At 62.5% G+C, this 25,202-nt stretch overlaps 2 protein-coding genes across 2 annotated transcripts; both read left to right on the forward strand.

The window, feature by feature from the left end:
* Nucleotides 1-511: 511 nt before the first annotated feature.
* On the forward strand, nucleotides 512-11,587 carry BESB_037560 (uncharacterized protein; the record flags this gene model as incomplete). The annotated part of the gene is made up of 1 exon (XM_029362342.1): nucleotides 512-11,587. One exon carries the CDS (start codon nucleotides 512-514, stop codon nucleotides 11,585-11,587), a length of 11,076 nt encoding a protein of 3,691 aa, XP_029221307.1.
* A 3,552-nt stretch (nucleotides 11,588-15,139) lies between these two features.
* On the forward strand, nucleotides 15,140-23,972 carry BESB_037570 (PUB domain-containing protein; the record flags this gene model as incomplete). The annotated part of the gene is made up of 14 exons (XM_029362343.1): nucleotides 15,140-15,611; nucleotides 15,974-16,314; nucleotides 16,913-16,976; nucleotides 17,496-17,761; nucleotides 18,397-18,499; nucleotides 18,820-18,959; nucleotides 19,125-19,535; nucleotides 19,961-20,083; nucleotides 20,560-20,970; nucleotides 21,266-21,337; nucleotides 21,728-21,763; nucleotides 22,140-22,274; nucleotides 22,705-22,768; nucleotides 23,251-23,972. 14 exons carry the CDS (start codon nucleotides 15,140-15,142, stop codon nucleotides 23,970-23,972), a joined length of 3,360 nt encoding a protein of 1,119 aa, XP_029221308.1.
* Between the last annotated feature and the right edge of the window lie 1,230 nt (nucleotides 23,973-25,202).

The raw sequence follows: 25,202 nt of genomic DNA on the forward strand, positions 1-25,202 counted from the left end.
TTAATGTTAAAAGCTAGTTATCATTTCGGGGACCTCCGATTTTCTTTTCATCCACAGATCTAAGTGTGTCCGCGAGGTCTCCTCGCCCTCCACTGTACCGAGACACCAAGCGAAAAGTGCTGCCCGAATCGATCTCGACGAGATGAGACTGAAGGAATCTCACACGTGAATCTCCACTGTTTTGTTTTCGTCTCTTGACTCCAGTATTTGCAGCGGGCGCAATTGAGTCGGCATAGAAGCTGCACTTTGTTTCCTTTTCTCTCGTCTTGTCGGTGTGTGCTTGGAGGTGCAAAGCGTGGACGAGCCTTGCGGTTTTAGTCGCTTTGCTGCATTTTCTTCCTCCTGTTGTTGTCTGATAACCCTACTTTGTCCAGCGAGAATCCCCGTCGTGTCATTTTCTTCCGCTTCTTTCCCCTTCTTTTTCCAACCTCTCGGGTTACTCACCATGCGCTGCTGAGTCGCGGATTCACGCGGCCGCCGGCGCACGCGCGTGCCTCGCTGGGAGATCAGAATGGAGGAAGGGGACTCCAGCGGACCCCCTGAGCCCTGCCCTGGCGCGCCGTCGCAGTTTTCCGGCTGCGGCGCCGCGTCCTTTTCGGTTGTGGCTTCGTCTGGCGATTTCGGTTCCCGCAGGCTCTTTGAAGAGGAGACGCACGCCGGGCGCCCATGGAGCCGCGGCGAAGAGGAGACTCTCTTTTCCTTCTTCGAGTTGTGCAGCCAGCTGCCGGCGCTGTTGCTCGCGCTCCACGCGTCCGAGGATGAGGCCGTCGGGACGCAGGCAGCGGAGACGATCGGCGCAGCGACAGACGCTCCGTCCCCGGGGGACGGCGACGCGTGCGGCTCCTCTAGCAAAGCCCGCCGGCCTCGCCGCCGCCTACGCAGATCGTCTTCATCCTCGCTGGACACTGGAAGTGCCCCTGCGTCCTCCGCGCCCTCTCCTTCTCACGCTTCGGCACCTACGTCGTCTAGTCTCTTTCTCACACCCTCTCGCTCGGGGGGCGGGCCGCCTCGCAGTTGTTTTCCCGCGTCGCCCCGCCTCTCTGTCCCCGCCGCCTGGTCGTTTTCCGGGAGCACTTTGTGCGCCTGCCCCGCGTCTGCACCGGCGCCGGCAGGCTCTTTGGCGTCGCCAGGGCTCGCTGTTTTGTTTCCTGTCTCGACGCACCGGCTGCCGGCCGCGCTGTTGCAGTGGGCTGAGTCTGCTGCGGCGCTTGCTTGGCCGTCTCTGGACGCTCCAAAGCTCCACGAGGCCCTCCTCGAGCTTTTGTTGGAGGCCTTGGGAACAGCGTTTCAGCTTTATGCGCAGACGCACCTCTGGGCGTTCGCGGACCCGCAGGCACTCGTGCGACGCGCGTGGCAAAATCGTTTCGGCGGCGACGCATCGGCTCTGCTTGCCGCTGAAGCGCCACACGCGACACCTTCGCGGCGCCAGAGTGGTGTGGCAGTCCGAGCTTCTTCATCTTTCTCATCCTCGTCCTTTTTCGCGTCGATCGCCGCTTCGCCGGCGTCGCCGGGCGCCTCCGCGAGCGTCTCCAGCTCGCCTCAGCCGCGACTCTCCAGCGGCTTTCACCTCTCCGTGCCGAGGCAGAAGGATGCGGCGGGGCTCTCCGCGACCTTTGACGGCCCCCCGGCAGGCGGAGGGAGCCGAGCGAAAGGCCGGCGGGCGCAGCTGCTTAGCCTGTCTCTGGAGCCAGAAGCACCATCCCCCGGGGGAGGCGAGTCGCCACGCGCAGAGAGACGAGTTCGAAAGAAAACGAAGAAGGAAGGAGCGCCTCAGCTCCCGGGGGCGGTGGCGCTTGTGTCGCAGGCCTCGCTCTTCTCTCTGCTTCTCGAGAGATTCGCGAGCTACGCGCGGCTTCTCGACTTTGCCCTCGAACTAGCCAGTCTCCTCTGCTGCCGGTGGTCAGCCCCGCGTTCTTCTTCAGCCCCGAGAGGCGGGCCCCAGGGCGCGGCGAGCGCCACTCCCGCTCCGCCAGAGGAGCGCGCACTGCGTGTGAGAGGCTTGGCCTCCTCACAAGCACGCGCGACTCGAGATGCGCGGCGGCAGCGAGGCGACGATGAGCCGCAGCTCGACGCTGACTGTGTTGAGCTGCTGGCGACGCCGGGGCCACCGCGGAGGAGCCGAGGGACGCCGGAGAAGTGCGCAGAGAGCCGCGCTGAAAAGACACCGGACACTGGCCTTGGGAGCAGAGACGAGGAAGATGAAGGTTGTTTTGATGGGACGAATGCCACACCGGAAGAGGAGGAAGACTCTGAGGGCCAGACCCGTTATGAGGTGTACGTCCAACGCATAAAAGAGGCCGCTTGCGCCGCGGCAGAGGCGCATCGCCCGCCACTTGCCGCTGCGCTGCTGGAAGGCCTGCAGGCCCTTTATTTCTCCATGTTTTCTCGACTTCGGCTCGGGGGGATGCTCTGGCCGCCCGCAGAAGGCGACCAGAAGACGCCGCGAGCTGAACTGCACTGCCCTTGCCCCTTTCGTGATGCAGCGGGGCGCGGTTGCCCACAAACAAGTTCGGCGTGCAGTGTGTCTTCAGCTCGGCAATCGCTCGACTCCGTGGCTCTTGCCAGCGGTTCAGTGGCGCAGGGCTCACCGTCGCTTCGCTGCAAAGACTGCGCGTCTCTTTCGAGCGAAGTCCACCGCTTCTGCAGCGCATTCGTCTCCCGCCAGGAGCAGGAGGCGCTCGCGTTTTGGGGCTCCAGTGTGACGGGGGCGCGACCCCGGTCGGAGGCGCGGGCCTCCGGCGCGGAGATACCCGTTCCCTTCCCAGGGTGCGCGACGCTGCAGCTCCTCACGCACTACGACCCACTCGAGGGCGCAGTCCACTTCACGGCAGATGCTCAAGGGGAAAGCGAAGACACCGCGCAGGCCGAGAGGGCCAGAGAAGAAAGCGACAGACGCGAAGTCGAGCACATGGTCTCGAGAGCTGTGCCCTTGCTCTTTGCAGCCGTGACGGGCTCAGAGGCTTCAGGCGTCTCTTCAGCTGCCCCGTACGTCTCTGCGGGCGCTGGAAGGTGCGGCGCAGCGGGCGAGGATGCGGCATTCGGTGCCGCTCGTCGCTCTGTATCCTCAGTCGAGAACGCGCCGACAGTGGGCGCGACAGCGGGGTCGCTGGACGACTTACTGCTTCCTCTGCTTTCGCTGACTGGCGACGCGATTGAGCCGTTTCGCCTTCTCTTCCCGTTCATCGCATCGCTGACGCGGGCGCCACAGCCTGCCGCGTGGCGTTCTGCTGGTCTCGCCACGGTGGCGACGGAGGGGCCCTCACAGGCCGGCGAAGGCAAGGATCCCGCCGCTGATGGTAGGAGCCGCGAGTCCTTGCACATTCGCTTCCTCCGCGCGTTGGGAGACGTCCGGCTGCAGAGACTGGATGCAGAATCAGAGGCGCAGTCGCCGGTGCTGCTCATGCCGCGTGCGGCGGTCCTTAGCGGGCTCGCAGCCGCCAGAAGAAGCAGGGAATGTCGAAAGGACGAAGAGGCGCGAGTAGCGCAAGCAGCCATGAAGCAAGCGGAAGGGAGGACGCCGACGGCGAGACGCGAGGAGGCGTCTGCGAGGCTGGGTGGACTGAGGGCGAGCTGCAGCCACGCCGAGCCCGGTGAGGCGCGGCTTCGAGGGGGGGGGCTTCAGGAGGATGCCGACGGGACCATGACCTGCACGTGCTACGGGATGAAAGACGAACCGCATGAATCCGAAGAAGATGCCGACTGGCGCATCGACGGAAGGGACTTTGACGCGTTTCTGGAGGCAGCCGTCGACGCGGTGCAAGTCCCGGGATGGAAGTGCACAGCCGTGAATGGGAAGCGGGCGAGGGCGCGCGCGGAGCGCGATCCCAGGAAATCTCAGGAGTGCGCGTGTTGCGCCCGCCTGCTTGAGCCTGCGTGCGGGCTGGAGGCGGCGCCTGCGGCTGGCGGGAGGAAGAAAAGCGGTGACTTGCTTCGCTCGCCCCGCGATGGACGTGGAGGTCTGCGGACTAAGGACCAACCCGAGAAGCGGCGGCAAAAACCTCCGGCTCTCTTCTGCACGCCCTACGAGGATCCACTGTACGCCCGGGGTCTGCCGTCGTCGAGGGCGTCGTCGGGGCCGGCATCGCCGTCCGCGTCCCTCTTGAGATGCCCGCAGTGCGGATCTGCGGATGCGCCTCAGTTCCTGCCGCCTTGTGCTGCATCCTCGCGGAGGCGATCGCCTTCTGAAACCATTTCCATGCTGTGTCTGTATCTGGACGTGCGTCCAAGTCTGCTGCTGTCTACCGCGCGGCTCACCCTGTCCCCGAAGTCTCTGTCTCTCCCGGCGGCCGCGGCTCCAGCCCAGCGGGGCCCAAGGCGCGACCCTCAGAGTCCCGCTATCGCGGCTGCGCTGCGCTGCCTCGCGTCGTCGCCCTTTCTTGCTCATCTTTTTGCATTTTCGGCCGACGGTCCTCCCGCGCCGCCCGGGTTCTGTGACTTGAATGCGGCGGCGAATCTCTTTTTTCTCTTCGGGCAGCAGCGTGTCTGGCGCGCGAGTCTCGCCGCGCTCCTCCTGCGCCGCCTGCGGAACGACTGCCTGGGCTGGGGAGACGGAAGGCGGTCTGCGTTTTCTTTCGAGGAGACCGGGGGGGGGGCGGGGGGGCGGTCTCCGCGTCGTCACGGCTCGGAGGTCGGACAGCCGTCGCCGCAGCCAAGGAGCCGCGAGAGCGTTTTCCAGCCGCTCCTCCGCGTGCTCACAGGCCACTGCCATCCTTTTCTGCACCTCTGCTGGGGCGGGCCGCTCGCGGCGGCCTCTGCGGACGGCGCCCCAGGCTCCTCAGGTCGTCTGCATCCCCCCCAACGCGCGCGGCGCGGAGGCCGGGCTGCGCGAAACAGCGAGCAGCGCGACAATTTGCGAGACTTGGATGTCTGCCTGTGCAGCATCGGCGTGACGCTGCTGCTTCTTCTGCGCGAGGCGCGAATCAGAGAGCTGGAGGCCTGCGTGCATCTGTTTCCCTCTTCGCTGCCCATGCTCGCCGATCTCCGCGCAGCCGACCTCCTGCTGCGGTGCGACAGCAACGTGGGGGCGGGACCCGCCCGCGCGCTCGCTGGCTGGCGCCAGCAGCGAGGCACAGAAACGGCTCCCCTCGCGCAGAGGAGGGCTGAAAGAAAAGCAGCAAGCGCGCCGAGTCTGGGGCGAGGGGCGAGGCCAGGTGCCGTGGAGGCCCTCACAGAAGGCCTCGCAGAAGGCATGCAGGCGGGGAGAGTGGACGCCACGTGGCGCGGGGGCGACAGCGAAGCAGACCAAGTGCTCTGCACGCCGCTGACGGCCGAGGCGATCGGACGTGCGTTCCGGGAGATGATGAAGGAGAGACTTCTTCCGCACTTTTTCGGGTTGGTCTACGCGCGGCAGGCGCGTCAGCTGGAGCGAACGCGGTGGCGGGCGTCGCTGGGTGCTCGCCTCAGCTCGGTGCTCGGGAGGGCGGCTCGCGTAGAGGAGCGGCGGAAGGTTGAAAGGCTCTTCCGCTTTGACCTCGGCGGCCAGGAGGCGCTGCGGCGCGGCGCCGACGCCTACCTGCTTCTCTCGCTCGGCGCGCTGCTGGCGCAGCTCCTCCTCACTCTGCACTTTCTCCGCGTCCCTCCGCGGGATGCGCGGCGCGTGCTGCTGCCGCTGCGCCGCTTCCTTCTCACGGCCTTTGCGCTGGACGACTTGGATTCGCTCGTCTTCGCTCTGCTGCCTGCCCTGCGGGACCTGGGGCTCTGCCTCGCTGGCGAGCCGCCACTGCCCGGGGGAGAACAAGTCTCCACAGAGGCGCCGGAGGGCCCTTCGTTCCCTGCGCCCGAGTCCCCGGCGCCGGCGCCCGCGTCGCTCGCTCGAAGTCCCTACTTTACGCGTTCGTCGTTGAGGCGAACGCGCGCGGCGAGCGGTGGTGCTGCGGAGAGACCCGGCGAAGAGACCTTCTGGGGCACTGGTGAGTACCTTGCGGCTGCGAGACACGGCGAGCAGGGGGCGGAGGAGCGAAGCCGCGCAGAGACGCCGCCCCCCTCGCGCTCCTCACCGGAAGTGCTGGCCAGGGCCCTCTGGAGGGACGCGCCGGGGCCTTCGTGCCTTTGCGACCTCGTGGCGATATCCTGCGACTCGCGCGGCGCCCACGCGGAGCCCGGAGCGGAGACAACGCCGCGAGGCGAGAGGCGGGGACGAGCCCGCGAGCAGGGCCTCGAGGACGTGGCGATGCAGAGCGAAGGCGAGCAGAGCCCAGAACGTCGAGAACGCTGTGACGAGTCGGAGGAAGCCCAGGCGGGGCCTCGGAGGACCGCGAGCACGCGGCGGGAACGAACGCAGGGGAAGCTGTGGCCTTTCGTCTGTCGAGGGAAGCAGACGCGAGACTCGGGCGGCTCGGCGCCGGCTAGTAGAGGGTCTGCCAGACGAAGGGGGCAGCGCGAGGAGGCGAGCGCAACGGCTGCCAGGCCTGCGGCGTCGGGCGCGGGGCGCGAAGAGGAGGGCAAGGTGGGCGCGGGGCTCGTCGGGCAGATCACAGGCCTCGGCGGAAGCCAATGTGCCTCCGGGCCCTTGGGAGTCTCGTCGCGAGTCTCGATTGTCTCGGCATCGGCGCTGCGGGCGGAGGCGATGTGCAGCTCGCGCGCGCAGATCAGTCAGGACGCAGCTAGCTGCTGGAGCTACATGATCTCCATGAGCTGGCTAGCTCGCACAGGCGAGGACGACGGCAGCACGGAAGTCGGCGGCCCGCCTGCTTCGTCAGATTCGAGCGACGCCGAGGACGGCGCGGCCTGGATGGGCTTCGCGGAGAAGGAGAACGCCGACGCGCTGGAGGGAGTCGGCAGGACAAGAATCCGTGCGGGACTGCTCGCTGGCGAATGGCCCGATAAAGACGGCGAGGACACCCGCGCGTCGTGGGCGAAGGGGGGCGCACAGAGATGGCCGTGGGGTGGCAATCCGCGAGGACGAGAGCGAACGCTGCTGGACTTTTACATCGAACTGATCGGGGGCCCGCTTCGGTTCGCGGCGGTGTACAGACACCGCCTGGGGAAGCGACTCGCCGACGTAAACTTCTTCGCGCTCGTCAAGCAAGCAGAGCGCTTCGATGGGGCAGATTCCTCTGGCGAGTTGAACGTCTCGCAAAGGCGCCCAAGGACTTCAAACGCCTCGTCATGCAAAAGCCAGAGGACAGGCAGGTCCTCCCGCGCCAACTCTGAAGTGGCCGACGACGGCACGGACACGCAGGCCACTGCCGACCGGGGATCCTTTTTCGTGCCCGCACCTCGTTCTGCGTGCGCGCCGGATATGCAGCCCTTTCGCCGACGCTCCAGGGAGGCTGTAGGCGAGGCGAACACGCCCGATGAGCAGACAGGAGGCACTGCAGCGAGGGGGGCAGCCGCGGAGTTTTGCGCCGAGTTTGCCTCGACGCCGCGTCTGCTGCAGCGGCTTGCAAGGCTCACTGACTACGTGGAGTCGTGCGTGGGCACGCACGCTGGAGAGAATTCCTCGCTGTCGTTCTTTGCCTTCATCCGCTCGCCCGCGGCGGCGCCCCCCCCCACGTGGGGCGGCAGAGACGGCGTAGAGGGCTCGAGGGACGGCGAGCGGACGGACGAGGAGGAGGCCCGCGGCAGCCAAAGCGGCGGCGCGTACTTCGCCAACTGCCGCATCATGCTCAACGACGCCCGCACAAACGTGGAGGCGTGCGCGCTACTAGAGGCGCGGCTGGCGCAGCTTGTCGCATTTTTTTGGGCGACCAGGAGCCAAGTGGAAGCGCGGTGGGCCCAACTTCGAGTTCTCAGCGAAGGCTCTCAACGTCGCGCCTCCGGGTGCTCTGCAGCGGACGGAATGGAGGCCGCGATCGACCTTGCAGCTGACGTCCTGGCGCACGCAGGAAACGTTAGCGGGTCTCGCCAGGCGGCCAGCGCCGCGGCGCCTGCGCATCGCCTCGACTCGGGAGAGGACGCAGAGGACGTGCGCAGCGGCGTCATCCAGGGGGTCGCCAGAGGGACGCCAAGCCGCCTGACGCGCTCGGCCTTGCCCCTGCTGGGGCGGGGCGACGACGACCTCGAGCAGACGCCAACGCGGACGCGAAGTCGACGCGCCAGCAGCCGCCCCAAGAAGCGCGCGGAGCCCCGATGGATGCGTGACAGCTGCGATGGAGACGAATGCCCGGCGAGCAGCCTCGCTGCACGAGAGCCAGGCAGGCGAAGGAGGACGACGAGCTTGAGCAACAGCTTCTGCTGGCCAGGGAGCCAGAGTGCGCGGCCTTCAGGCGGAGCCGCTGACAACCCATTCGCCGTCTCGGCGATGGCCGCAGCCGAGGGCGGCGGCGCAGAGGGGGCAAGCGACGCGGAGATGGACGAGCCTCGCGCAGAGTTTGAGGACTTTGCATGCACGCCGTCGCAAATGTCTGTGCGTCTGCCGTCGCAGCCCCAGCGCGGGCGGACCCGACGGGCCAGTCGCCCGTCCGTTCCCTTTGAGGACACCGAATCCGACGAGCCCGGAGAGGAAGTGCCCTCGCCGCTGACCTGTGGCGCATCGACGTCGTTCTTGGGCCCTTCTCTCGCCCTAGCGGACGCTCCCTCCCCGCTGCCGTCGCCGCCTTCGGCCTCCTCGGCGTCGCCCACCCCCTCGCGGCCGCGGCGGAGCCTTCGCGTCTCGGCGCCGCTCGGAGACGTTCAGAGGGCCTTGCCCCTTGCGGGCCCGCCGCGCGTCGGGGACGAGGCGCTCGCCGCGTCGGGTGCATCGGGGGCCCCTGACCCAGCCCCCTGCGGGTTCCGAGCGGGCCCGGGGACGGTGCGTGGGCGCCAGGGGCGCGCCAGCAGACCCAGCAACACCGGGGCGGGCCTTGCGCAGATGCAGAGGCAAAAGACATGCCGCCGCCTCCTCTCCCGCGCGTCTTTTTCGTTTCCCGCCTCTTCGTCCCGCCTCTGCGCGCCGCGCGCCCGCCGACCCTCGGTGGCTGCAGACGCGGCGATGACAGACGCGCCGATGACAGACGCGCCGATGACAGACGCTTCTGAGCACGCGGCTCTGCCTACCGCCGCACCGGTCCTCTCCTGCCTGGCGTTGCCGACGTCGGCCTTCAGCCTCTGCGTGCCCTCGATGACGGTCTGCCTGGCGGCCCTCATCTTCTGGCCGTCTCCAGTGACGCCATTCGCCTCGTCGCTTTCTGCGTCCTTCGCGGTGCCGTCCTCTGCGGCGGCGTCGTCTGCCTCGAAAGGAGGCACGTGGGCGATTGAGGTGGCGCAGCCGGCGTCGCTGCAGAAAGGCGAGATGCAGAAGCTTCCGCTGCTGCTTCGCGCGGCGGAGCGCGAGTGCGCCGCCGCCTACGAAGACAACTGCCGCGGTCGCTGGGTACCTGAATTCTTCCACAGAGACTCGCTAGTGGAGGTTGAGCTCTCGCTTGCGCCCCGCTGCTCCGGGGGGGCGTGCGCGCCCGCTTGTCCCCCGTGCCGCGGACCGCCGCGCGCGAGGACCGCGTGGGTGTCGATACACCAGGCCGCGATTCTGCTGCTGCTGGATGGCCAGGTGATGGAGACAGACGTCTCCTCGGAGGTCGGTGCCGAGCATCCCAGCCGCGTTGCTCCGACCGACGGCCACGGCCCTCCCGCGCCTCACCAGGACTCAGCTGCCGCGCCAGAGCCCCGGACAGCGGGACCGGATGGTCTCGGCTCAGACGCAGACGCGCCGTCACCTGTCCGCCTCTCCGCCCCCGAGATCGCCAAGAAGCTGCAGATCGACGTGCGTCACTTGCGAAGACACCTGAAGATTCTCATCGTCGGCGGTTGGCTGGCTCGGGCGAAAAGGGGCTCGCTGGTGCACGAAGGCGAGGCCCGATTGAAGCCCGAGGAGGCCGCCAAGGACGGCCGATGGGCGAGCGAGCAAGCCCCCGCGCGGGGCGGGAGCCTCATCGGTCCCTCGCAAAGCTCCGTGCATGCGCAGGGCCTGCCGCCGCCCGGCAACGGAGGCTGCGGAGGCCCGGTGTGGCCCGAGGATCCACGGCGACTGGGCGAACTCGCCAACCCCGTCGACGCGCGCGCAAGGAGGTGCAGACGCGAGAGAGACGAAAAAGACGAATGGCTCTACTTCCTCGCTCCCGAGCAGCCCCAGCCTGCTCCTTCATGGGGTGCGCGCCACGGAGACCCCAAGCGAGAGGCCGATGCGCTGCAGCAGCGGCCCGCGGGGCTGCTGCGAGAGACGCAGCGAGAGCGCGAGCCCGACGCTGAAACGCCGGAGGGCAGGGAGGCGCCGGCAGCCGGTCGCGACGCCGTCTCGTTGGCGGCGGCAGTCGAACCGGCCGGTCTTCCGCATCCTCTGTGGGCCGTAGGGAAGGGCGGAGAGCCAGAAGACGGAGAGGAGGCGGCCGCGCGGTCCGCCTGCGAATTGGACCGTCATGGCTCAGACCTCTGGAGCGTCGCGTCTCACGCCGCGAGCGGCCGCGGAGCAGAGACGACCACAGGGAGAAGGCGTGGCGCGCGCGGGATGGGCTCTGTTAGGGGGGCGGGCCTTGCTGTGAAGGAAGAGGACGGAGGCGCAGAGGGCGGCGGGTTCGCTGCGTTTCACGCGGGCGCATCTGGCCTTCCCGCCTTCAGAGCCGCCAGAGAGGGCGCGGGTCTCCTGAGGGGCGGGCTACTCCTGCACGGGGCCGCGGACGACGCCCGAAGGCCTTCGCGGGAGTCATCAGCGTCCTCCTCTTCGCCTCCCGACCAGCAGCCCCCGAGGCGGCAGCGGGAGCGCCGGAGACAGGACGGCGGGGGACGCAGCCCGCCCCCCCCCCCGGCGAGGTCTAGGGTCGCTCGACGGCGCGGCTCTGGCGGGGCCAGTGGAACCGACGACGAGGTGCAGCGCATGGCAGCCCCTGAGTGCAGCTTCGCGTCTGGGGGAACCTGCCTGGAGGCCACGCCGTTTGCCTGCGGAGAGGACTTAGATCTGTCACATCCGCAGCTGCCGCTCCTGGCCGCGCGACCGGCGGCGCGGCGAGAGCTCGAGCGGGACGCAGATGTACTCGAGGCTGGCGACGCAGACGCCGTTTGGTCTGGGCAAAGCGAGGTCTCACGCCTTCTCACGGCCTTCTCAGAAGGGCCGGCGGCCGCTGGCGCGGTGGGGGAGTACGAGGCCCGCTTGGGCGATCTCATGTCTGTGGATCTGTTTGATCCGCAGATTTCGACTGTCGCAGATTTGTCTGAGGGCGAAGACGACGACGAGCGACTCAGGCCGAACGACGACGAGTCCCCAGAAAGACTCCACGGTGTCTCACAAAACGCATTCGCTCTCGGCGACCGCGCGAGGAGTCAGGGGGTCGCTGAGGCGCGAACGGGGGGACTGGGGGCCGCCCTGGGCGCTGCACACACACTCCTTCGTGACGAGGCCGCCGAGCGCTTCATTCTCGAGCTGATGCGAGATCGCGCGTCGAATGTCTCCAACGTCCTCCACAGGGCGACGCCGTCGTTTGTCCTGCTTGCCCGGCTTCAGCAGCGAGAAAAGAAGCTCAGTGCGAGGAGCGGAGACGACAGACGCGGCGACGGCAAGCCAGAGCCGGAGAGGGCAGCGAAGACCTGGCGACACGAAGAGATCCTAGAAATTCTGCAGACGCTGGAGCGAGAGGGACGCGTGAGGAAGGTCTGCGGAAACTGGGAGCTCGTCGACTAAGCGGCGACACAAGGGCTGGGGCTCGAGGGAGATCTCCGGACCGAAGCCCCGTCGCGATGCGAGTCTGACTGGCGGGGTGATGAGACGCAGCTGAAGTCTTGCAGCTCGAAAAAACGCGATGCATATATGTTTATATATATATATATATATATATATATTCATATCTACATATTTATATATATATGCATATATATTTATCGCCATAGTGCATTACCCCCAAGGGCGACGAGGCCTTAGAGGATGGCAAGCCCCCGACCACGAAATGGTAGTGGTGGCGAGATTCAGCGAGTGATCTGAGCGGGCGAAAGAAACCCCAGCTCCTGGTGGGAGCGGCATGTGATTATGGAGCCGTGGGGCACGCAGTGGCAACTTGGTCATTTGACTGTTCTCGGAGTTTTGTCGCGTGTCTGCGTTCCCTGTATCTGGATAGAGGGGCACTCGTTTGGGTCACTCTTTTCGCTAGGGTTTCGGCTCCTCCACGGGAATGTCCTCTGCCAGCACTACTCACTAACCAGGGGAATTGTATGGCAGCAGTTTTACTGCTCTAGACTGACGTATAAATCTGTGTAAACCTGTGACACCGGGCACCGCAGCGGCAGCAGCTTGGCCACTGCCGCGTGTCTGTCGTGATCATTCGCATGCAAACGTATGATAATATGCGCTTTCGCTTCGCGACGGTCTGCGCGGCCGACCGGCGCAATAGCAGAGGTGAACTTAGAGTGGATTCGCTCGTAAAGACAGTGCGAGAGGCAGACCCACTTAGAGACAAAGGCATGTAACGAGTCCTGAGGATAGTTGCAGGTCTAGGCGTGCGAGAACGAAGTGCTTCCTGCTGGACAGGGTTTGGTTTCTGAGGTTTGGCTTTCAGAAGAAAAAACGAGTGTTGGCTGTCGTGTCAAAGCATAAATATCAACTGTAGCCGCAGCGATGGCGTACTGTTGCCCATAATGCGTTCTGCTTGCTGCTGCCTTGTTTCCGCGAGGACGACGATAGGCCGTACGAACACCACCGTCCGGAACGTGTCAAGGTAGCCGCTGCCGAGAGCGAGAAGCCGGTTACAGTTGACATCGGAGGTGGAACCTGGGTTTGAAAGGAAAAGTAGTATGGCTGTCAAAGCAAGCGTCACTGTTACAGCACATGGGCGTTGCTGCCAGCAAGCAAATTTACGTTAGGCACGCTTCGATAGCACATCCAGAAGAAGCCGGAGTGTGCAGAGCCGCAGCTCAATGAGGCAAAATCTTAAGGTGGACATTAAGCACCGTACGAGGTAGTGTGTCGCCTCGCAGGCGCGCTGGTTGCTGAGCGGTGACGGTCCACCGTCAGGTGCCTTGCCTCATACGGTATGTATATGAGAGGCTCCTCTGTCATAATTGGGAGTTGATGCGCGGAACCGTCAAAAAGCCGAAAGCATTCGCGATCTGCGAAACTCTCCAGAACTCGGATGCGGTTTTAGGGGATGTTTTCGACCGTTGAAAGCGGGTTTCTGGGGCAGCCACCGGAACTCTTGTGCTGTAACTACAACTATGCTCGTAGAGAAGGTGGATTCTAGCGTTTCGTTCGAGGCCTACTACGTGACTAGCCGTGGTCCCCTCGATGAGCCCTTACCTTATATTTATAGAGCTCCGCACGTGTTGAGCACATGGAACACCATTTGTGTTTCAGCTAATAGCTGACTGCCTATTCTGGACGTGTCGCCAGGCTATATGACTACTCTGCAGCTCTCAGTAAGTGGATGTGCCGCCTTAGAAACATTACCCCCACCGACTTCGGGCGGGGGTAGACTGCGCATGGATGCGAGTGATGACTAGTACCATATCATGCACCAGTCGCCTTTCTATGATAATTGCCACAAGCAGAAGCCTTTCGTGGGCCTACAATTGCAGTTTTCATACCCTTGAGTACTTGCCCTTCTGGTCTTTGGTCCCACTGCTCAGACGGGCTGTCGTTTGCCCCGTCTCCGGCAGCATTTTGCAACGCACCCAATCGTCGAGTCTCCACCGCTCTGCGGACCCCGGGACTGAGACCGATAACGATGTAGGTGCACGTCCAGACATTGGTGACCTGGCATTTTAGGCCTGTACAGCCTCCACGGCAATGACAAATCTCGCGTGGGCCCTAACAAAAGAGTATCGAGAAATGGCGCGCAGTCGCGCGAGCACTCGGGGCACGGAACACTGCGCACGGCTTTTCAGGCTGCCTGCCTTCTCGCAGCTAAGAAACGCTGTGACATCGTAGCCCGTGGATTTCCCAAACCTTTTCCAAGACAACAGTTTTGGAATCTCGTTCAGGTGTACATACATTCGGCGCTGAGTGTTAGGTGTGGGAATCATGGGCAAACCAGCCTGCCATTTCTGGTTGCAGAACAACGGCCCGCGGATGTTACGCGGGTCACCCGCCGGGAACGCCAATGTGGTGGTACTTGTCTTAAGATATTTCCTCCCCTTTTTGGACTCGCCCGGTTCCACTGAGCCCCCGCTTTTTTGAGCCTTCCGTGGATGCCACATGGAGCACTCTTGTGCCACAGTGAGAGAATGTCAGGGAGCTCGTGGCTATTTCTCTGCCGTCCCTCCGTACCCCTTGACCCTGTGTGAGGTAGGTACGCCGTGATTATCGGCAAAACAGACTCCCGGCTCTTGAACCGTCCATTTTCTCTGTTCAGTTTGCAAGCCTGACTGGGGCTTTGCAAGCAGAAACCGACGCTTCTACGTGCTGTCCTGGAATAGCTGCACTAATGGGAGCAGCGAACCGTCGATTTTCACGCGCGCAATTGCGTCCGTCCAGTGCGCAACGGGACTTGAGCGGTGCTTTCGCGTCGTCCAACACGTCGCCCCCATCCCGTCGCAGAAAGCTACTGTTGTAAATTTGCTGCCTGGGGCCTCGTCTTCTGGAAGAATCGTCTTCTCCTGAATTCACATACAGAGTCCAGGGGAACCCCGTTTCGCCTGCCATCGACCGATGGTCACCAGATGCCTCATTGAAAATCAGTGTCTTTGGTAGTCATGACTCCGCATTCGTAGTCGAGTAGGACTGTTTTCTTGTTCGCGCAGAGCTGCGTTACGAGAATCCCTTGCTTCTGCGGACCATCCTGTGTGGATCTCTGCCTCCGACAGGTCTGATCGCACGTCGCCGCAGGGCTCATCGTCTTCGTATTGTCGCTTCCTCTGCCTTTCCGTGTTTTGCTGCACCGCCGCAACGTTCTCAGTTGCCCGTCGAAAACGCCTCCGTCGTGTCTGCATTCCGCCCCTTACCCGTTGACGGCGGTCTCACTTCCGCAGCCCCGTTGCCTTTTTCGGCGATTTGGTTGCTTGCACGCTGGCCTTACTCTTTTGAATCGTGACAGACATGCTGGCGCTACCCGGCGTTGCTAGATCAACCCGTTGCGTTTTATTTTTTCGTGTTTGGGCTCCTCCTCCGGTTCCTTTCTGTGTCCGTTTCTTTTTCGCATCCGCAGCGCCTCGCCTGTCGCCTCGTCGACTGTTTCGGGGCGCATTTCGTTTTTGGACCTGCAGTCGCTTCCTGCGTGCCTGATCATCGCCCACGGCGCAAGTCGCGATGGGGCAGGCCTGCACACGCCACACGTCCGCGGTCATTCGGAGGCGCGACGCGCCCGACTGCTGCCAGTCTCCGTTCTCTGCGTCGACTGGCACCGCGCATGGGCCGTCGCGTGGCGTTTCGGGCGAGGGTGAGCAGCTTGCCGGGGGGGCTGCGGTCTCGACGAAGCGGGAGCAGGCGTCGGCGTCCTCCTCCTCGCTGCTGCTCGAAGTTGAAAGGTGCGTCAACACGCGAAAGAGGTGGAAGCCAGGCAGCTCGTCGCTGGTCTACTGCCTGGTGAACAACCTCGCCGACCGGCACCTCGCCGTAGTCTTTGACTGCAGAGAACGCGAAAAATACGAAGCGAATCACCTCCACTACGCCATCTGCCCCTGGCGAGGCGCCGACGACGCCGCCGTCGCGCTACAGTTCTTCGAGAAACACGGCGCACCTCTGGTCACCAACGCAGATCTCTTCAAAAACAGGAAAGGAGGTAGGCGCAGGGACGCTTCGGTGCCTGTGTGCCTCGTTTCAACTGTCAAATCTTGCCTGTCCACAGCCCTGAAACCGCTATGCTGATCTGCTAGCTGTCAACAGGCGTAGAAGAGAAACGGCCGTTTGCCCCACTTTCCACGTTTTCATCGCGTTCAGGTGTCTCTACCTGTCAGCGGAACGATGCTTACAGACCGCCACACATGCCGGTGTGTCTGTTGAGGGTTTGGGTTCAGTGACTTCTGGCTGTTTCGTGCACCAGTATTTGCGTATACAGACAGATAGGCGTCGGCATACAGTCTGAAGTCCGCGTCGTTACATTTCTTTTATGTCTTTCTTCCTCGCGCTCCTCTCTCTTCTCAGGTCTGCCGCCTCCGGTGTCCAAGTCGGCGAAGGCGAACCCGGCTGCGCGGAGTCCGCGCTTCGTGTTTCCTGCTTTCCTCTGTCGAACGCAAACGCTGAAGCCGGCGGGCTCTGCTGAGGCACCTGAGCAGGCCGCGGAAAGCAAAGAGGAGGCGAGAGACTCCGAGCCGCAGAAAGGCCGCGGCGAACGAACGCCGAATGCCTCCCCGTTCTTGACGCCTCAGGGCGGCGGCTCAGACTCCACCGCCGCGTCCCGCCTTGCGGCGGGCGTGCCGCAGGCTAACGATCTGGCGCCAGAGGTCATCATGCACGGAGAGCGGCCCGATGGCGAAGGCCTTCAGGTAACTGAGAGGAGGGGGAGCCATTGTCATGGACGTATTGATAAACGTATTGTCAGCGGCAGCCATGTTTGCGCACACGGAGTACGCATGTTCTCCCCAGCTCGGCTTCACGAGACGCGTCCTCAAACGTTCTCAGTCCTCCCGCAGAGGCTGAGGCAGAGGAGGGGGGGACGACGGATCGAGCGTCAGGCGGAAGGAACGAGAGCGCAGGTCTTGTTAGCGGCCGGTTAGCCCCCATGTAGAGTTCACTTATCGAAGATGGCAGGATATGCCGAAGACGCAAATGAAATCAGACACCAAGCAGACATTGAATCACTCTCACGCACACCCGCTGGATGGCTGCAGTCTGGAGAGGATGGTGCTCTGCGCTTCGCTGGCAGAAAGAGGATCGCTGCATCGTCTGTCGATAGGATTTCGGTTTGAGGCCTCTCGGGATTGCAACGGCAGACGAGCTGCGCGTGGATGGTAGGATACGCACGAAGTTAAGTCAAGGTGAAAGTAGAGCCCTAAAGAGTATGTTGTTTCCTCTTTTTCGTCAACATGGACAACTGGCGCGTGACTAGAGTGTGACGCACTCGATCATTTTGTTGGCGTGCAGACCGCCCCGGAGATAGCTGGCAAGGCTGCGGATGCGGGAGCGACTCAACCTGAGAAGAAACCAGGTAGGGTAGAGGAGGGCCGCCTTTGTATGTTTTGCCCTCCTCCGGCTGTCGTCGCCTCAGCCTTGCAATCGCTTGTCGGGCTGCAGCCAGTTTGGCTCGTGTTTTTCGTGATTCTTCATCCGCGTCTCATCGTGATGCTGCGCCCCCTGTCAACCGCCTCTCGTCTGCGCATCGTCCGCGGCTGACAGCCTGTCTAACTTCTTTTTTCATCCGAGGACCCAGACTGTTGTGTTTGTGTATGTGTGTTCTCGGCTGCGCCGGCTGCCTCGATTTCCTCATCCCTCAGCGTTGTCCTCTCTGCTCAAGCGATATGTAATGGCTACGTGCTTGCGATACGCTTTGTGTTTTCGGGAGTTGGAGTTCTCGCTCTTTCATCCGAGGATCTCGATTTCAGCCGCGTTTGGGGTGAGGTTGGGGGCGGGGGGAAGAGGAGGGCGGGGTCGTCGCCCAAGGCCATTTAGGCCTGTCGGGCTTCTTGCGTCTAGCATCGGGGCCCTTTGGTTCGTGTGACCGCTGCAGATCGCGCGACGCTGGCGGCGGCAGCGATGCGCCGCGCGGGCACGGGGCCGACGCCGAGTGCGTTGCCCTCGCAGCGGGCTGAGGCGCTCTCTGGCGAATGGAAGGTTGTGTCGCTGGCGACAAGCGACGGCGCGTCCGCGCCGCGCGCAGGCGCCGACGCCGGAGGAAAGAATGCGGCGCTGGAGAAGGCGCAGGACGCGGACGAGGAACCGAAGAGACTGAAGGCCCTAAAGACGTGGTTGAGGACGGTCTGCAAGTTTCGAACTGTGAGGCGGGACGGTCGCCGCAGTTTGCACCCGGCCTCCGCCTAGCTACCCGGGGAAGGGGGTTGTAGAGAAGCGTGGAAAGTCCGCTCCCCCCGACACACCCCGAATCCAGCGCATACGCACGTGCGCCTGTATAAATTGATATATGTATATAAGCATATATATATATATATATATATATATATTCATAAATGCCTGTATGTCGCTTTCACTCTGTCGTGATGCTGTGACTAGTGGCTGGGTCGTCTTTTTGATGGCTGGCCTCCTGCTAGACGCGCAGGCGATGGACTCAGCTTACTGCAGACCTCCTCCCTCCTTCTTGTAGCGGCTGTTTTGGTTGCCCTTCGTGCTGCGCGCCGCCCTGGTGCTCGCAGTCCGCGTGCGCGGTTCGTCGCTTCTGTGCGGCATGCGTCTACTGCTTCAGTTGGATGCAGCTGCTGCGCACAAGAGGATGCGAGAGAGACAGCGCTGAAACATCCAGGTGCGGTGACCCGTGTCTTCCGCACGCGTATCGCTGTCCTTCTCTGTGCGACTCGTTTCAGTGTGGGTGCCGTGGGTCTTTCGCCTCCGTGCGTCATTGGCGACTCTTGGATGGAGGCTCTCAGACACGCCTGCTGTTTCTCCGCGCGATGCAGGTCATCGTGTACGGAGAAGGCAGCGAAGATCCGCTTCTTCTGGTATTCTTGAACGCTCTTCTTGACAGTGGGGCGCGCTTCAGGGATGTCGTCGTCCTCGCAGGTGCGTGGCGGGTGTCCAGATTGGAACCTCTGTTTGCATGTACTGAGCTGCGCGTTTCCTCGAAAGGCCCGTTCTAGGCCAGACCAGCTGGGCGCTTCTCCTCGTCTGCGCGGTCCTCTGGTGCTTCGCGCGGAGTTGATCCTTGAGATTCGGTTCGCTTCTGTCTCCCTGCCGGCATCGTTGTCACTCCCCTTTGAGTTATATGGCGTGCCCTCGCGGGTGCCGGGAGCGTTGAGGCTCTGGTTTGCCTCTCGCGTGGAGTCGGAGTGTGAGGCCTCTTCGGCGTGGCTGTAATGTGCGTCCTTTCCTCCTCCTTTCAGGCGGCATTGGCTCTCTGGGCGACCGCTACAGTCCTCTGCTGGTGACCTCCGACTTGCTGCTGCCGGGGCCGCTGGAGCTCATTCCGCCCTGCAAGGAGAAGGCCGCCCTCGGGGCGAGGCCCCCCAGCGCCCAGGAGGAGGTAAGCTGCCAGACAGAGGGGGAGCCGCGTGTGCTGCAACTCCAGTTCTTTGTTTCCGTATCTTCTGTTCTTTGGTGGCCTCGCCCCAGCTCTTTGTGTGCCTCCCGTTTGCTATGTTGGCCTCTCTTCAGCGCTTTGTTTGTCTCTTCTCCTGTTCTCTGTCAGCCCTCGAGCTCCGGCCGCGGCAGCCTCCGCAGCGCAGCGACCCGCCGCCTCCTGAGCAGATCCAAGTCGCTGGCGCCGCGCTCGCCCTTCTCGGTGTTCGTCGCTTATACAGCGAAGTTGCTTCACGACAACGAGGAGATACTGCGGCACTTTGGCATTCGCGTCGTCATCAACCTCAGCTCCGCGCCGTGTCCGCTGCTCTCCGCTGCCGAGGCTCCTGCCGCGTCCCCCTCTCACCAGCTCGCCTCCTCCGCGTCGCGCGTCCGCCGGCTTGTATCTGCAGCGCCGCCGCCCCCTACGCCCGCCGGCTTCGAAATTTACGACATGCCCTTCAAGGACGTCGCCAGCTTCCAATTTGAGCGGGCCGCCGCAGTCATAAGGCAGGCCAAGGAACGAGATCTCGCCGTTCTGGTAGGCCGTGGCAGTTGGGCGGCTGTCTGACCCCAGCGCAGAGTCGCCGAGCTTTCGTACAGATGCATTGACAGACTGTGGCGTACCTTCATGCGTCAGTGAAGCCCCCTGGAGGGGCGCCTGCGCTCACAGCCTGCCGGTGATTGGCTGGACGCACGCGCTTGTATACGCCTGAGACGCTCTTGGGCTGCACGAAGCTCGATCGTGTCGAGTGGGCCTGCGCACAATGTCATTCCTCGGGTAGCTCATTGCCTCTGTATGTCGAGAAACTGCATTGCAAGGATTGTCCGCGTCATGTCGCCGTTTTCTTCGCATCTGAAGACACACGCACGTCTTCCGGGAGTCCTTCCCTGTGGGCCTGGCGGCATCGCGGATTCCTGCGAGGCGCGGAGTTTTTAGGGTGTCTCTGCGGCTGCGTGCTTCAGGTGTACGACTACAAGGGGGAGAACACAGTCGCGCCCGGCATCGTCGCCTGGTTCCTCATCGACGAAGGACACGGCGTCATTCACACGCTAAACCACATGCGGCTACGGCTGCCTCTCGTCGAGGTGGGTCTGCGCCTTTCCCGCCCTCTCTGTCGCGGAGCACTCGCCGTATAGTCCAGTCCCCGATTTACTCGGCTCCAACTACTACTACTAAAGACAGGGGGCCTCCAGAGGGCCTGAAACGCGAATCTTTAGGGTTCGGAGTCGAGCATGAGGGGGCACAGCAGGCCGTGCTGGCTGGCCCGCGCACTGTGTCGGCTGCGGTCGGGGCGCAGACGACTTCAGACATGTGAATTCACCTACACAAGAAGGAAAACGGAGCAGGTATTGCATGCATATATATTTCTTCATATGTGTACTATGTATATGTGTTTATATGTATTTATATATGTATGCATATATATGCGTATATATGTTTCGTGGCCTCTCACTTTTCCACGTGCTTGCGCCGTCGGGTTTGCCGCTGAGCGGGTGCACGCCTCGAACTCAGTCCCGCGTGCCTCTCTCACGTTTTTTCTCGGCGTGTGTGTCCGAATCAGATGAACCCGATTTTGGTCTCAGAGCTCCACCGCCACGCAGAGACGCTCGCGAAGGTCCCCTCGGGCGCGGCGCCCCTTCTCGCGTCTGACGCGTCGCCTGCAGCCGACGCCCCTGCGGCGAGTGCGCGGAAGGCGAAGCACTTTGGGCTCCACGCTCTCCCCTTCTCTGCGTCGGGCTCGGCCTCGTCCGCCAGCGCGGCCGAGAACGCAACCGCGGCCCGCCTCAGAGAGGGTAAGCAGGCCCATGCGGAGGGCGAAGCGGCGGAGCGCGCAGCGGACAGCCTCGCGCGAAAAGACGCAGAAACAGGCTTGGCTGCACTTCGTTCGGTGGCTGGCGCAGAGGACGCGCCCAGCTCGAGATCTGGAGACGCCGGCGCCAGACCGGTTTTGCCCCCCCCACCGTCCTCGGTGGTAAGTCATGCACAATTTCAATGTGGGCGGAGACGAGGCTGGCTGGATGAATGTCTCTCTCTCCGCAGGACGAACGCGCACGACGGATGAAAAGGCCGGTAGCGGCGCAACGTCTCGGTGGGAATTATGCTTCAGAGGCTCTCCACACCATCGCAGAACGGGAGGTATTTTCTTGTTCGTCGTCGCAGCAGTCCCGAGGAAGCGTGAGAACGCAATCTCTGCAGACAGCGGCGAGTCCACATCTTTGCCTGGATGTGCGTGTCTATCGCACTCGCCGGCTGTCGGCGACTCGCAGGTCACAGTGGGGTCACTTTACAACGAAACTTCTCCGGTGAGCCCGGCGTTCGCCTTCGTCGACGACGGCGAGGTGCGAGTCTCAACATCACAGTGTCGAATTGAGACGCATACACACTGAAACATGTGTAGAACAGACTCCAGCTGGCGTATAGTCAGGGTCGAGTTGCAGCAGTTTTCCCACAACCGACAGCTTCAGGGCCTCTGCGCGTGTCATCGGGCAGTTCCGCATGGGAGGCACAAGCCGCGGCGAGGCGTATACGCCTTCACTCCTGCACAGAATGACGAGCGCTAGAGACTCGCAGCGACGCGCATGCAGATGTGTGCGTGAGTGAGCAGGGATGGGCCATCGCCTCGCCTCTCTCCACTTGCAGACATGCATCGAGTGTTGTAGCAACCTATGGGCCTTCGTTTCTTGCTCATTCACGGGGCTGCGTCTCCTGCTTCTCTTGGCACATCGCAGGAGGAGCCGCAGCAGCTTGCGCCTTTAGACGAGGTGGTAAGAAGAGAGACAGGGGGATTTCGCCGCAGCCTTTTCGCCGAGCGTCGCGTGATGGAAACCGTTCACAGAACTCCAGCTGGCCTTGCGGCGCATGGGCGCAGCATGACAGGGCACCACAGCTCATGCGCAGAGATCAGTTCGGACGAACCGGACGAGCAGGCACTTGCGTGGGCGACGCTGAGTAGAAGGCTCGGAACGACGACGGGAGTTTCAAAATCCTAAAGCCTAAACTTATCTGCGCGAGGGTCTGGGGACGCTGAGCTAGCTTGTTTTCGCGTTAACTGGCCTTTGTTCGCCGTGCTGCACTTTTGCTTCTCACTGGGGTGTGGAGTCAGCGCGCTTGATATCCGCTTTGCTGGGCTTCGCTGCGCAGGTTGCGAAGCTGCTCGCGGCGTGGCAAGGAAAGGTGACGCCGTACGAGGCCGCGCAGAGCGTCGCGACTCTGAACAAAATCCTCAGCAATGTGCTTCAGCACCCCGGTGATGAGAAATACCGACGTGTCAAACTTGTACGCGGGGGGGGGGGGGTGTCGATGGTGGGTGGTGCCGCGTGGAGATAAGTGCGGTGACGCTGCTGGCTCGTTGCCTCCTTGCCTGCGTCTCTGCTGTCTCTCTCGCGATGAAGCCGCTAGAGTGTGGATCCGACGCTTTCAAATATATTCATATATAGCGAGAGAGATATATATAAGTGAAGAGGATCGCTCTCTTGTGTGGCGCGTTGCGCGTGCCTGTTTTTGCGTCGGCGTTCCTCCTACACAGGAAGCAGCCGCCGTCACTGCGTCTTTTGAGTAACAGCTAGAGGGTGTTGTTACGATTCGGAGGCAGGCCCGCGTGGAGGCGAAAACGTGTGCTGGTATATCTTGCTTCGCATGCAGTTCTGCGTCACTGTGCCGGATATGCTCGCGGCTGCGGTTGCCGTCTCCTTTGTCGCTCTCTCAGGCCAACAAACGTTTCCACGAGGCTGTCGGATGCCATCCAGAACTGCTGAAGCTTCTCTTTCTCGGTAAACGAAGAGGCGGGTGCGCGGAACTCGTTCATTTTGATTGCTGGTGTGGCTCGCTTGATCCACATCTTAGGGGCGGGAACGGCTTGGACGTTAGAGTTACCTGGAGTTGCTGCTGTGTGCAGACTCCCTTACACATGCACTTTTTTCAGTTCCCGCCCCGCCTTGTCTGAAATTCTTGTCGATTTTCGCCTGGTTTCCGATGACGCGTGTACGCGTCTGTTTGGATAGTATCGATCTACGCCGTTGGCTGTAGCGGTGTCTGCGCGCGGATCTGCTACTGCGTCTGCTTCTGGGTGTGCATGATTCGGCGTTATGCAGTCACCTGCGTTTCCTCATCTGCCCTCTTCGCGCGTTGTCTTTTCACGATCCTCGCCGGGCTGCATGCGCGTGCGCGTGTCGCTTCGTGTGTACGGTTCAGCGTTTGCTGCTTCGCAGGCAGTCATGTTCCTTGTGTTGCGCGTGTTTTCTGGCTTTTCTAGCGGGCTTCAAACGTCACGCGGGCGGTGCGGGCATCGAGTTACCCTGTGACGCGCCCTTGCACAAGATTTCGGATATTTTGGATCTGCTTCCTGCGTTGCCCCCGGCGTCGCCCGCCACCTTCCTCTCACGCCATTCTGGCGAAAGTCGCGACTCCCAGGCATTCTCGCCTGAGCGTCGCTCGACTTCTGCATGCTCATTACCCCCCTCGTCTCCCTCTTCTGGTCTGCCGTCTCGAGCCCAAGGCGCTGGATGTCATCTGTTGTCGTCTTCGCTGTCTTCTACTTACGGGGCGCCGTCGGCCTCCTCGCCCGCGTGTCAGGCTGTCGAGCGACCTGAAAGCCAGGAGGCGAAGCCGGCGTTTGCGGCAGCGATGTCTACGAGGCCTCCATCGCGGAGTGCGGAGTCGCGCGGAATGGATGCCAAGACATTAAGATCCGAAACCTCGCTAAAGGCTGCGGGTGGGTGTGCAGACACGCATCGAAATGAAGATCGGGAAGGCGCGCGCCAGCCAGGGCAGGCTCCGACGCGGAAGGCGAGTGAGTCGGCGGATGCCCTCCATGACCTTACGCTTGTGCTGTGCGCCTCCACTATCCCTGCGAGTGAAAAACGTGTCCAACGCGGAGGCGTCGGCGCTGTGGACGACGCGATGAAAAACGGCGAACCGGAAGTGCTGTACGCGCCTGGTGCGCGTCTCGCTTCGCAGTCCTCCAGGAGGCAATAGATTTTTCGAGCGCCGCCGGCGCTCTTGTGCGCCGAAGCGAGATACACGCCGGCGCGGACAGTGGGAGGAGCGGACGGAGGTCACGAGACGTGAAGATGATCTGCGCACTTCGCCTCTCATGAAAAATGCACAGGGTTCAGCGGGAGGCGTGAGAAGGCGGTGCGAAGGCAGGCGGAGAAATGCAGAGAGGCTGAGGCACACGTTTACAGTGAGGCGCGGCGAAAGCTGAGTAGGTGGCGTGTACGGGGACGGATCCACGCTCTTCTGCGGAAAGACCGCGCCCTTGAACGCGTGCATGCGATCCGGGGTCAGTTTTTGGGCACACCCTGTCGACAGACAGAGGGATGGTGGCCTTAGCCTTTATGGTAGAGCGTCATATGAGGGCTCTTGTGTGCAGTGGCCACAATCCGATTAAGCGCACGGCCGTTACGCAGTGCTCGCCTTCGCGTCCAGGGAACGGCGCGCTGCACGAAAGCGGAGGCAGTGATCTTCGGAGACCGGAAAAGATTGTTAGGCAATTTCCATGACAGGATGCAAACGCGTGTGACAGCAGACTCGCGCAGATATGTACGTCGCCTCCCACTGCTCTACGGAGGACAAGACGCGAAGTACTGGAGGTTGAGGCGGAGGCGTGCTTTCCGAGCAAAAGTGTTCACGCAGAAGCCATAACTCGAGGCGGAGCTGAGCACAACTACATGCAACCGTTCTCTGTAAATGCATAGATGTATGCGTATCCGAGAATGCCAGGAAGGTCCAAGATCTCGATGATTCACGGACCGGCGTGATAAACTCGACACACATGTCACCAGACTTCCTGGTGTAAGGCCAGGATTTGCTGAAACAGAGGTGTGTGCGCACTGCGGAAGTAGACCGTTGTGTAGGGGTCCTGTGTTGCAATCGTTTGCTAGTTTGTAGCGAGAGATCGTGGCACAATAAAGCGGCACTCGGCCGACCACGGCCTCCAGAGCCGTTGACAAAGTCACGTAGTGAGGAACGCTCTTACGCATCTGGGTGTCGATCAGCGAGAAAACTGACTGAGTGCAGTCTCAGCCTTCATGGGAACTGCGAAACACATACGATGACCCTCCACCGAATTTACGCAGCATGATCGTCAAACCTTAAACATTCACAACACAAATTGAGTTTGCTTCCTAAACATCCCAGTCCAGCTGCTCCCAGGCACTCGCGCTGCGCAGCATTCAACTTAACTGTCGCCAATTTCTATGTTTC

The sequence above is a fragment of the Besnoitia besnoiti genome, chromosome II, assembly GCF_002563875.1.
Source record: "Besnoitia besnoiti strain Bb-Ger1 chromosome II, whole genome shotgun sequence".
In the NCBI taxonomy this organism is placed as follows: Eukaryota; Apicomplexa; class Conoidasida; order Eucoccidiorida; family Sarcocystidae; genus Besnoitia; species Besnoitia besnoiti.